At 48.7% G+C, this 12,195-nt stretch overlaps 1 protein-coding gene across 4 annotated transcripts in view; it reads left to right on the top strand.

Moving 5' to 3' along the window:
- The window catches only part of KCNQ5 (potassium voltage-gated channel subfamily Q member 5), a 582,471-nt gene that overhangs the window by 517,064 nt on the left and 53,212 nt on the right, over positions 1-12,195 (top strand). For all 4 annotated transcript variants that reach the window (XM_067702786.1, XM_067702785.1, XM_067702783.1 and 1 more), the window contains one exon: positions 3,769-3,989. In XM_067702786.1, the coding sequence (XP_067558887.1) occupies positions 3,769-3,989 (221 nt within the window). The remainder of the gene's footprint in view (positions 1-3,768; positions 3,990-12,195) is intronic.

Genomic DNA, 12,195 nt, shown 5'->3' with positions numbered 1-12,195 from the left:
CTTATTTAGTTTATATTAAACCTAGTCACAATAAAAGTATTATACTTAATGTTGATGGCTCAAGACATGTCTATATTAATTAGATCAACAAACAAAAACATTAACACCAGGTATTAATTTAATATTGACTGTTTCCCAGTTCATGTGAACCTGAAATTTAGCTTAATTTTTCTTGTTTTAGAATTGTTTTATTTGTAAGTGCTTACTTTTCTTTTAAGCCAATTAAATGGAGCTCATTTACAAATTAACCTCAGCAATGTTATCCAAAGACACAGACACATACTGAGACATAAACATATATCCAGGCCGTCAGAGATCTCATAGTTTCCACTTGAGATTTAAAATGTCTCTTTGCCTCTTTTTTTTTTTCCCCCTTGGCTTGAAGTTCTACTAATTAACCCAAGGCTGAAGTCTCAGGCAAAGTGGGCTGTGTTTATAGCTCAAGGACATGATAAGAGTTAACTTCAGACTTTTTCCTAGGCATATTTTTGTTCTCTCAGGGTCAGGATTCTGAAAAAACTATTTGTGGTATGCGGGCCTCTCACTGTTGTGGCCTCTCCCATTGCGGAGCACAGGCTCCGGACGTGCAGCCTCAGCGGCCATGGCTCACGGGTCCAGCCGCTCCGCGGCATGTGGGATCTTCCCAGACCGGGGCACGAACCCGTCTGCCCTGCATTGGCAGGCGAACTCTCAACCACTGCGCCACCAGGGAAGCCCCAGACTAGCTTTTCTAACTGCACATGCAAAAAGAAACCCCTTTTGCAATCTCAGAAAATTTTTATCTTAACCAGTTTTCTCTGGAGTCTAAAGAATATTGTGGCCATCCTGACCGAAGGAACCTAACTTGTTTTGAATTGGGGAAATGTCAGAGATGGGAAAGGGAACATGGACTCTAATAGTGCCCATGTCTCCATTTGCTACTTCCTGGCGTTGGGCAGGCCTGGATCTTGTGTGGGGAGGGGAGAGGGGCTTTCGCCCTGATAAGGGGATGGCTGATGGGGAGCTGTGGGTTGAGATGGAGTCGGGGGCTGAAGCAGGGGGTTCATGGGGCGGGGGACAGGAGAGGTCGAGTAGAGGGTCATCTAAGAGTTCTGCTGGAGAGGGAGACAGGGGGGGCCGGGGGGATAAGGCAGCAACAGAAAGACACATGCGGCATGAGTCCCTAGGCTCCGGATGCTGACTACGGGCCATAAAGGTCTGGACGTAAGGAACCTCTGAGTCCTCTCCTTGTTTCCGCCAAAAGAGATCAAGTTGGAGGATCGTGTTATAATTTAGTGTGCCATTAGGAGGCCACTGTTCTTGGTCCCCCAGTTTATACTGGGGCCAAGCCGTGTTACAAAAGAAAATGAGCCTCTTCTATTTGAGATTTTCAGGGTCAAAATTTTCCCGTTTCTGAGGATACAGCCAACGGGTGAGTCTGAGGGAGGCTCCCGAGACATAGCAGAACCCATCCTTAGCCTGTACGCCGTAGAAAGGGGGTACTGAGAGTCACCAGCTGACAGAGAGGCGTCCCCTTTGTCCCGGTGATCTCTCCATGTGACTAAGGCACAGAATGGGCCGACTGTCCCAACAATCGCATCTGACCGTGAGAGGTGACCCCTGAGCGTGCGACTGAGGCACCATGCGACTCGGGCAGGGAAGAAAGAAAAGAGAGATTCCCGGGACCCACCGGGTGACTCACCGCTTGGCGATGCCCTGAAATGTGAAAAGCACTCCCGGGATGGCTCAGAGGCAACACTTAGGCTCCTGTAAGTCAATCTGGACGGAGAAAAAGGTGAAAGCGTAACAGAGAAGACAGGCTGAGGACTCGGCCTTGTAGTCCTGCCGGGAAGGCAGCGGCCAAGGGGAGGGGGCTCAGTGTTCTGTTTGAACCAATACGTGCCTCACGGTGCACGGAAGTTGTCTTGCTGGGGACAGATGCGCTAACAGCCTGGTCTGTTCCCTGACCCCCTTATCCTTTCACGGGAGTCTTAAAGCGGCAAGCGCCCTAATGGCTTTTAAATGCCTGACCTGTGCCCACATAATATCAATCGACCTAGTCCGCAGTCAGGAGGAAGACAGAGGGACCCTAACCCGTTCTGGGCGGCAGTTACTGGGGCAAAGCGAGCCGTGGAGCCTTCGGAACACACCAGGGTGTGGCCCTGGCCAGAGTTCCTCTGTTGCTTTCACGGAAGCTTGCCTGTTCACAGAGGTCCCAAGGAATGAGGAGAGGAGGTGGGGGAGGAGATGTCCCCGTACAGGCCACCAAAATGTCGTGGTCCGAGCGCGGGTTGGAAGAAGAATGTCCAGACCTGAAGAATTTTAGAAAAGAGTGAGTTTATTGAGAACAAACAGCAGAGATGGTGAGGGGCGCTGCGAATCCCGCGGGCCCACTCCCTGATAGACCAGGGAGAGCCGACCCCCTTTGTGGGCTAGTAGCCAACCTTTATAGCCTCAAGACAAAGAAAATTCCTTCTGTCAGGATGGCATTAGGTGATTGGTCAGGAGGATACAAGGTTACTACATGGTGAATATTTTGCCTAGTATGGAGTCGGGGTGGGGTGGGTGCTGTCCAGTTTAGATTAGGAGAGACCATGGCAAGAGTTGCTATGGGGGCTCGGTTAATTCCGTCGTTTTTGTCCTGTATCCTTGATGTAGGGTGTCCTTGACGTAGGGCTCCACATATAGTAGTGTGTGTATGTTAGTATCCCAATTTATCCCTCCCCCCATGGCATCACTTTCTAATGAATAGCACAGTAGTTTATAAAAGAACAAGAACACAAACAAACTGGGTCCACAAAGCTTCATACAGTTCATCTGATGCCCACAGAAGTCCCTCAGCTATGTTGCTATTTTTATCTCCAAGCTAGAGGCGAGGCCTCCAATCCAGGTCTCTGATTGCAGTCTGCCCTTCCCGGCCCTTCACGCCCGACCCGTGCTCAGGAGGGCCCGGAGGTGCACGCTGTGTTTTGCTGCCTTGTTAACACTTCCTTTATCAACCGACCTCAGTTCAGGCCTAGCTGGTGTCTGAGAACTGAACGTGAACAAATATAATTTACCAGGAGCTGCCAAGCAAATCAATAACCTGTCGAATATCAGGAAACTGCTGGTGAACACAGCATCTCATTCCATCAGTCAGTCATCTCGTTCATTATAAGCTGTGTTCGTTCTACCTTGTGTGGTTTTTGTCTCACCAGAATGAACGTGGTGTTAAGTGTCGTATGTTTAATATTGTTTGCAGTGCCGCCAGCCGCTCTGAGACTGCATGGATGTGGAAATCGTAATCTTGCCTGGAGTATAAAATGCATGCAGCCTGTAGATACATGTGCATGTGTAACTGTCATCCCCATTTTCCCGTACAAATGTTTTAGAAATTACAAAGAGATATGCTCCCCGCCCCCCGCAGAAAAACACAAAAAACAAAACCTTTTTTTTTAGGTCTCAAAAGTTGAGGTTAAATCTAAAATCTGTTTCTAAGGCGAACACCAAACCAGATCTCTGGTCTTTCCAGTGTCATTGTGCACAAACCGCTGTGCTTGGTCTCAGGCTTCGTTGAATCCAGGAAGGGTGTGCAAAACTGTGGAATGAGACGGATTTGAATGCAAACAGAGAGGTTCAATAAAGCTTAAATGTGCAATAAGGGAAAACTGTATCGCTGTGCCCCTACTTGCTAAGAACATTCTGTGTATTGAAGTACATGGTCGTATGCAGTTTCATCCGAGCATTTACCCACGTGGGTGGACGGCACTGCCCAAAACGTGCTAACGCTGCCCTGTGCTCCGCCCGCAGCCAGAAGCTCAGCTTCAAGGAGCGCGTACGCATGGCGAGCCCGCGGGGCCAGAGCGTCAAGAGCAGGCAGGCCTCGCTGGGCGACAGGCGGTCCCCCAGCACGGACATCACCACCGAGGGCAGCCCCACCAAAGTGCAGAAGAGCTGGAGCTTCAACGACCGCACCCGCTTCCGGCCCTCGCTGCGGCTCAAGAGCTCCCAGCCCAAGCCGGTGGCAGATGGTAAGCCCGTCCCTTTTCTCCGTAACCGTTTCACTGTACGCTCGAGATGATGAGTGGTTAATTCTCTCCGGTGCCAATCGCAGAAGGAAGGAGTCAACCCCAGGGGAAGAACTGTTTGTTTTCTTGGAAATTTATTCCCTGCTTTGGGCGAGTGTACAGAAGTTTACTTTTGGAAGCAACTTTGACAGCTAAGTCTATGTTTCAGGGAAGTCAGACACAGTGTTGTTAATTCTTCACTCATATCTCCAGCATATCGTTATTTCTCAGGCGAGGTGCGTATCAGGTCAACAGGACTGTGCTTCAGATGCACAGGACATGTCTGACCTGCAAAGGCCCGAAGATGGCCAGATGCTCAGGAACCTTGAGACACAGGGAGAAGGGGCCGGAGCCTTTCTGGACCCAGTGAGGATGCGGTTCCTTTTCTGCTAGGCTCTGTTCTCCCCTAAATCAGAGACCATTGCTCATCTTTGTTAGAGAGGTTCTCACTGAAAGTTCTATCTAATGATAAGTGGAATTCAGGTTCTTCTCCTGAGAGGCATTAACCTATTTTGTTTATCAGATTTTGTGGCAGAAGCTTACTTGCCAACACGTTTTATTGAGTGCCATATAATTTCAAGGTTTATGAAGTAAAACATTTTGTTCTTCATTTAAGATTAGCTTGGCTTTCCTTTTAAGAACGCCCCCCAGGATCTCTTATCCTGGGCAAAGAACCAAAGTCAAATCGCATCTTCCATTAACACGGAAAAGCCCGCAAAGGCCGTCAGCCCCGCTGTGTGCACTCCCGAGCAGAACCTGCGTGCTCCCAGGCAGCGGGATAAAAGTAACAACCCGGGCCCACAGTGACCTCAGGCGCCCTCGGCCCCCGGCCCTCCCAGCCCATTCAGAGCTCGTGGGGCCGCCCTCCACTCTCAGGGATGCCCCCGGAGTTCCCTCCTCACACTTCACACCCGGGAACGTCAGGCTCTCCCAGCAGCGCCCAGTGGCTGATCCGGCACAGGCCCTCCTGGCGGAGCTCGCAGCTGCCATCTGGGCTGCACACTTGACCCGTCAGGTGCCCTCCTCCTGCCGCTGTGCTAAGGTGGGAAGTGCTCCCCCCAGCACCGGACACCCCTCCCAGCCCTACACCAAGCCCCCAGTGTCCCGAGTCACTGGCGGCACAGATCTCAGTGTCCTCTGGTCTCCGCACTCTCCTCCCTAGGAATTGGCTGAAAGCCCATGAACAGCTGAGTCAAGAGTTAGCAGTTACAAGGCTTGTGTAGCACTCAAAATAGACTTGCCAGATATAAATGGACACATGATTTCTGGAAGGCAAGTTGGCAACAGATATCAAGAGGCCTTTACATCTGCCTAAGCTTGGACGCCTCCCACCCACCAATGCCATTTCTAGGATACCGTCGATATAATGAAGTAGCAGACGTTAGAAAAGATGCTATAAGTCTAAAATTATTGAAATAGATAAAGGATCACAAAAAGTGAATTATTCCATCTTGGCTGTGTGTGGATGTGTGTGTAAATTCATATATTTATAGTAAAAGTTCTGGAAAGATTTATAACAATGAATGAACAGTTACCTCCAAGAGGTAAGATCAGAGTTATGTTTTGTTTCTTCATGTTGTTCATCTGTATTTCCTATTACTTCTACAATGAACATGTAAAGCTTTTGTGATAAAAAGGCAGAAGAGGATTTTCTATTAAAAAGTCAGGTCCTCCTCTCAGACACTGCCCTTTTCCTCTCCCTCACTCTGGGGGCCCTTGGTCTAACTGGTGGCCACCAAACCCCTCTCCTTAGGTGGCGTTCCTCCTGGTCTCGGTGCCGGGGACTAGCCTTCACCGAGGGTAGACGTGGACTGTCTAATGAGGTTTGACAGCTCCTACTACGAATAGAACTGTATTAGGCTCCAGGGCTGCCGTAACAAAGTACCACAGACTGGGTGGCTTAAACAACAGAAACTTATTTTCTCACAGTTCCGGAGGCTACAAGTCTGAGATCTCCTTGGGTCACAGACGGCCACCTTCTCCCTGTGTCTCCACTTCTTCCCTCTGTGCATGTCTGTGTCCAGATTTCCTCCTCTTATAAGGACACCAGTCATATTGGATTAGAACCCACTCAGATGACCTCATTTTAACTTCATTATCTCTTTCAAGACCCTGTCTCTGAATTCTCAGGGACTGAGGGCCGGGACTTCAGCACATGGAATTTGTCGGGATGCCATTCAGCCCATACAGGAGCCCCTGCAAACTCACAGCACAGCATCCCCGGGGGTGCACACAGCTCCAACCGTCGCCCTGGGTCCACACGCACTGGAAACGCATGTATTGCCACAGCGGGTCCTTACCTTTCCAACGTGGGCTTCAGAAAGCATCGCTTCCGTGCTGTGAGGTCCTTACTGTTGGCTGAGCACATCTAAATATAAAAGTCAGACAATCCAGATTCTGAATATGGAAAATGAATTCTACTTGTATGTTTGGCCAGAGGGGAAGCATTTTTCAAAGACTCCTAGAGTCAGCACTATCCATCACACTCTTTTCAGTTACTGCAAAGATGTCTCAGAGGTCAGACAAATAGAAACAGAAGTCCTGTTCTCTTCCAAACCACAAATTGGAAAGGTCTCCCACCATGCATTTTCTGCCTCATCTCGTACAAGTGCAGTTCTCTTTGGTTAGAAGGGAATTGCTTTTCCCTGGTTGATACCTGTCTGAATTGGTTCTGAGTCCCCCAAGTGACAGGAGGCCGACTGCTGTCCTGTTGAAGTAGCTTTGTTGGCTGCCCACCCGCAAGAGACCATGACTCCTGACTCCTTGCTCCAGTAGCCCAGAACCTTGACCTCTGATTTACCTCATGGTTAGATGTTGGGAAAACAGAAATTCACTTTTTATAGAAAAAGAAAACTGAAGTAGCTATCAAATAAATGTAGACTTCAATTTATACATTTTTACATATAGTGCCTCTATATGTTTTAAGTATTTCTAAAATCCACTTATTGCCCATAGAAAATAATATATAATACTGCATCCAGCTCCCAATTATTCTGGATCTATTTGCTCATTCGCTTCTGGGGCTCTTTTTTTGCTACTTCTGTTTTCCCTTTACATATTTTAGGCATTTCAATGCCCATTAACAGCTCAGGGAGAGTGGATGAATAGCAGAGAGAAAAATAGAAATTCAGACTGGCCTTGAGGTTAATAACTAACTTACATTTGGAAAATAATGAGCCTGTTAACTAAAAGACACCATAATAGGAAAACTAAAGAAATTTAAGGTTAATCTGTAAATTTTAATGATTCTTCCCAAATCTGATAGCCTTTACTACAGATGGTATTATTGTTATAATTTAATGACTCTTACAAAAGGTTATTAAGTATTGCATGTTGTTTTTATTTGCTAGCATTTTTGATGAAATTTACATGTTACATTTTAAAGGACACAATTTTAAATTCCACATCCATGTGTACCAGAGAAGTGGACAGTAACAGGCAGATGCTGTCACCAGAAATTTACAAAGAGCAAAAGGAAGAAAGTAAACTGTAAGGGACTAGGGTGGTGTTGCCTGCCATAGCAAACTGATTTTGACCAATATGATATGAATAGTAGTTTTAGTTTATAAATCTAATAATAAGAGATAGAAATGTTCCACTGGTCAATCAATAGTATTTAAGCCTCTTCATGCAATCTCAGAACTTAGGTAGGATATGACTCTTTTAGACTCCATATATAATGAGTGTGTGATCTTGCATTTTGTAGCCTTCTGTGTGGCTTATTTCAATTGGCATAATGGCCTCCACGTTCATCCATCTTGTTGCAAATGGCAGGATATCTTCCTTTTTCAAGGATGAGTAATACTCCATTGTATAATTTGTACCACAATTTCATTTCACTGTATGTATTTGTATATCAAGTCATCATGGTGTACACTTTAAATGTGTACAATTTTCATTTTAAAAATAAATTAGGTGGCTTAAAAATATTTGTATTTTAATATACAAGAATAATAATGATGAAAGTAACACTTATTGGCTGGCACTGTTCTGAATGCTTTACTTCGATGATTTCATTTAATTCTTCCAATAACCCTATGAGGGAGGCAAGTCGTGATCCCCATCTTGTGAACGAGGGAGCTGAGAGCTGCCCAGATCTAAGCCGTGAGCGGGGCAGCCTTGGTGCACACCCAGACCATCTGATTTCCCAGCCCTCCTGGAGGACACGTTTAAAGCTGCGCCCTCAGCTGTCGTATCGGTTTCCCTTTAAGCATCTTTCATTTCTCCTTTTTCGCACTGTTGCTCTTCCATCTTCAGTTGGCCAGATCCCCCTCCCTTAGAAACCATTCGACTTTGCCACTGGCCCACCCCTCCTTCTCCCAGCCTCAGCTGCCAAACCTCTGAACTGCATCGTCTTCAAAGAGTGGAAGATTCGGGGCTTCCCTGGTGGCACAGTGGTTGAGAGTCCGCCTGCCAATGCAGGGGACACGGGTTCGTGCCCCAGTCTGGGAAGATCCCACATGCCGCGGAGCAGCTGGGCCCGTGAGCCATGGCCACTGAGCCTGCACGTCCGGAGCCTGTGCTCCACAATGGGAGAGGCCACAACAGTGAGAGGCCCACGTAACGCAAAAAAAAAAAAGAGAGTGGAAGATTCAGCAAATTGGGAAACGGCCTTTAGATTACCCGTCTCTGTGTCAATCAAGCACCCGGCAGAGGCTCAGGATCACAGCCATCTGGCCTGCATCTGTCACCCAAGGAGGGAGGCAAACCGTGAGGCCATCTGAGGTCTGTTTCCAGATACAGAAGGTGGTATCAGGAGATGGACAGCCATCAGCACAGACGAGCACATGGAACGTGGCGGAAGCAAGTCCAAGGAATGCCAGGCAGCAGAGCCCAAAGGATGAAATTAGGGAGAGCTAGGGGCAAGCCGAGGTTTCTGGTGACTAGTTAGGTTGCTATCAAAGAGGCTGTCGTGACGGACCCTGCTGTACTGGGAATGCCTTTCAGAGTTGCATCAAAGAGCACGAAAATCTCGACAGAGATAAGGCAGTAGCTGGAGGTGGCTCCACCCTGTAGAGCGTGAAAAAAAAAAATCTGTCTCGAATACTGCATGTAACATGCATGTCTTAACATGTGTAACATTGTTGCTGCTCAAGGAAACGCATCAGTTCTTGTGGGAAGCCCTCAGGGCTCGAGCTGGCTGCTCTAGTTCATGATAAAGACTAGCAGCCTTGGGTGCAGGGGTCCCCGAGCAGAGGCTGGGGGGCAAAGAGGCAAAATACCTGCCGATCATGGGGGTCCCTGAGGCCCGTTCCCTTGTTCCAGGCACTGCAAGCAGCTCTTCTCTCTTCACTTCTCTTCTTTGCCTTTCTCCTCCAGCCAGGGTACCCGCTAGGGTGCCTTTGGCTGCGGGGCACAGAGAAGCAGGCTCCACTACCTTAACCAGTAGTGAAATGTATCATCAACACTACGTGAAGAGAAGGTCAGAGGCGGCACAGCTCCCAGCCAGGAGGCAGGCGCCCTGGCTCCCCTGCTCTCGGCTCTCTCCTTCCGCTCTGCCCAGCTGTGGTCTGTGTGCTGCTTCCTCCAGGCTGGCAGCCAGATGGCTACGAGCATCTTCCCCACACACGGCGCTTTGACGGGCAAAGGGGGGACCGCCCTAGGTTGTGAGGAAAACGGTCCAGTCACGTCTTATGTGGCAAAACTGGGTCTCACGCCTGAAATGACCACTGGTGAGGAGAGCAGGCGCTGGAGTTGCCAGTCGGCATCCAGCACCTGGTCTGCGGCCAGACTCCTCCACGGCGAGTAGGTCGGGGGACGGGGCAGGGGGTGTGACTGGAGAGATGTGAGGGATTCTGTTTGGGGATCGGCTCTTGGGAGAAAACCTCCAGTGGTGTCTGACACAGCCAAGAAATCTTCCCTGCTTCGTCATGAAGGTGGCAGGGAAGAATGCCCCTAAACATGCTTCCTCCCCAGTATTCTGTCCACACGTCATTTCTGTTCCTCTGAGTGTCTGAAAGCCAGATTGGGACATGTTTTTGGTTTATTTCTTGTTTATCATTATCTTTTTTTTTTTTTCCTCCTTTCTTTCATCACCTAATCTCCATGAGACCGTGACCACAGACTGGCCCAACTCCTTGTATTTCAAAAGAAGGACAAAGTGGGTAAAGCAAAACCTAGGGAAAAATAAATGAATTCGGATTGAGATAATACAATCTGTCCCCACGTGCAGTCGGCCCAGATTGTGGGCTTCCTATCACCACGGCCACCAGGGGAAAGCTGGGGCAGCCGCCTTCCTCAGCACCTCCTCACGGCCCCAGACGCCCCGTGCCTCAGGCTGCTTGCCTGGTACCCCATCTTCCCTTCGGGTGAATGACAGCCGACTGGGTCTCACCTGAAATGAGCAAAAGAGAAGAAATGCACAGCCCAGGATGCCGGAGCCCTCAACTCCTCCAGAAGGCAGAACGCCACCTCTGTCCCCTGGGTCCCCGGCCCGCCGTCTCGTAAACATCTTGTTTGAGATTGTCAGTAGATCAACGGGAACAATGGCAAAAGGGAAGCATTTTAGTGCAGTGGTTTTGCAACCAGCCTCAACTAACAGACTCCTGTACCCACAACGGGGTATTCTCCTCCAGGCAGCATACATCACAAGCTGCCAGCATTTCATATTTCACCCGGCCGCACACACGGCCCTTTCATCTGGTGCTGGGCCTCTTCTGCGCTTCTTTTCCAATGGCATCTGCTTCCCTCGTGTTTTTCTCAGTCTCCCCAGTTGACATTTTTGGTGTTTCCACAAAATGCCAAGCACAGCACTGCACTTAGCGTTTTTCCTGACTTCCTGCACTGTTGATCCAGCTTCAACCAGACTCTGATTATCGTTTTCCACAATACATGATACCTCCTGGCACTTCATGAAATTACCTGTTGATGACTCTGCCTCGTGTTGACAGATTTAGTTCTTGTGAAGGCCGTCTTCCCTCAGGGCTTCAGCTGGACCCCGGAAGGGACCCCTGACTGGGGAGCTCACCCACTCCTCTGAGCTCCACCTGGAACAAAGCCTGAGGGTTTTCTTTCACACCAGAACAAAAGGATTTCCTGAGAATGACTGGGTCGAAAGTCTGGAAATTAAAAGTCCAGTCTATGCCCACCTTAACTGTTGGCATGATTCTGTGCAAAAGCCTGGAGGGTATTTAGTAGGAATCTGAAACACACTTTCCATCCCTCACCAAGGTAACTGGTGAAAAGCATTACCTGGAGGAATCACCTCAATTCCTATCCACGGGTTTCTTTTCTCCTTAGTTGTCCGGGTTCCCCATTTATTCAGCCAGGAACGGGTCCTGCTCCTCTCCTGGGTGTCCTGCACCCTCCCTGTCCCCCAGCATCTGCTCTTGTGTCCCAGGGTTCTTATCCCTATGGGAGGTTGGGGAGAAGAGACCTTTCAATCTCTGGTTATAGACTCTAAGAGACTAAGTATTTATCGTATTTCCGGTAAATGGTTGCTTTTTCCAATACTTTTTGTGAAGTGCCTGTTCCTCGTGTTTAATTACTGGGGAAATGCGTTTCTACTTTGATTGAACTGGAGATTGCCGTGACTTTCTATTCTAATCCAAGTACTCTGTATCACAGAACAAGATTTCTGTCCAGATTTCTCTAGGTTCTTCCCCAATGTTTGTTGTCACCCTACAGTGATAGGGAAAACTATGTTTGGTTTCTCGTGGTGGGGAAAAAATAGCTCCCTGCTTTAGATCTGAGTTTTGAATGGATTCTACCTCCTTTCTTCTGGCAGAATCTAAGATGCCAGGTGACCTCTGAGTACAGCCTTACGCCACGTCTTTCCACCTTCTGCGGATCCAGGTTTTATTGAGAATTGCAGGGTTGTGTAAATTGGCGCTCTGAATTTTGTTTCTCCAGCACAGCAAAGTGCGTGTGCATGTGTACGTGGGTGCTTTAAAATGAATTAGAATGCTGTATTCGTTATCTGTTACTTATGGACACTTACACTCTCACAGTCTCTGGGGTCAGGAGTCCTGCAGTGACTCGGCTGGGTGATTCTGGCTCAGAGTCAGGCTCTTGCTGGGCCCAATGTCATCTCAAGGCTCAGCGGGGGGTAGGGGGTGGGGGGTCCATTCTCAGCTCACTGCAGCACTTGCTGGCAGGTCTCATTCCCTCCTCACATCGGCCCCTTCATTCGTTGCCTGGACGTCCTCGTGTGGTTCAGCCGCAGAGACAG

Source organism: Pseudorca crassidens, chromosome 13 (genome assembly GCF_039906515.1).
Source record: "Pseudorca crassidens isolate mPseCra1 chromosome 13, mPseCra1.hap1, whole genome shotgun sequence".
In the NCBI taxonomy this organism is placed as follows: domain Eukaryota; kingdom Metazoa; phylum Chordata; class Mammalia; order Artiodactyla; family Delphinidae; genus Pseudorca; species Pseudorca crassidens.
This window is presented reverse-complemented; position numbering and strand designations above follow the sequence as displayed.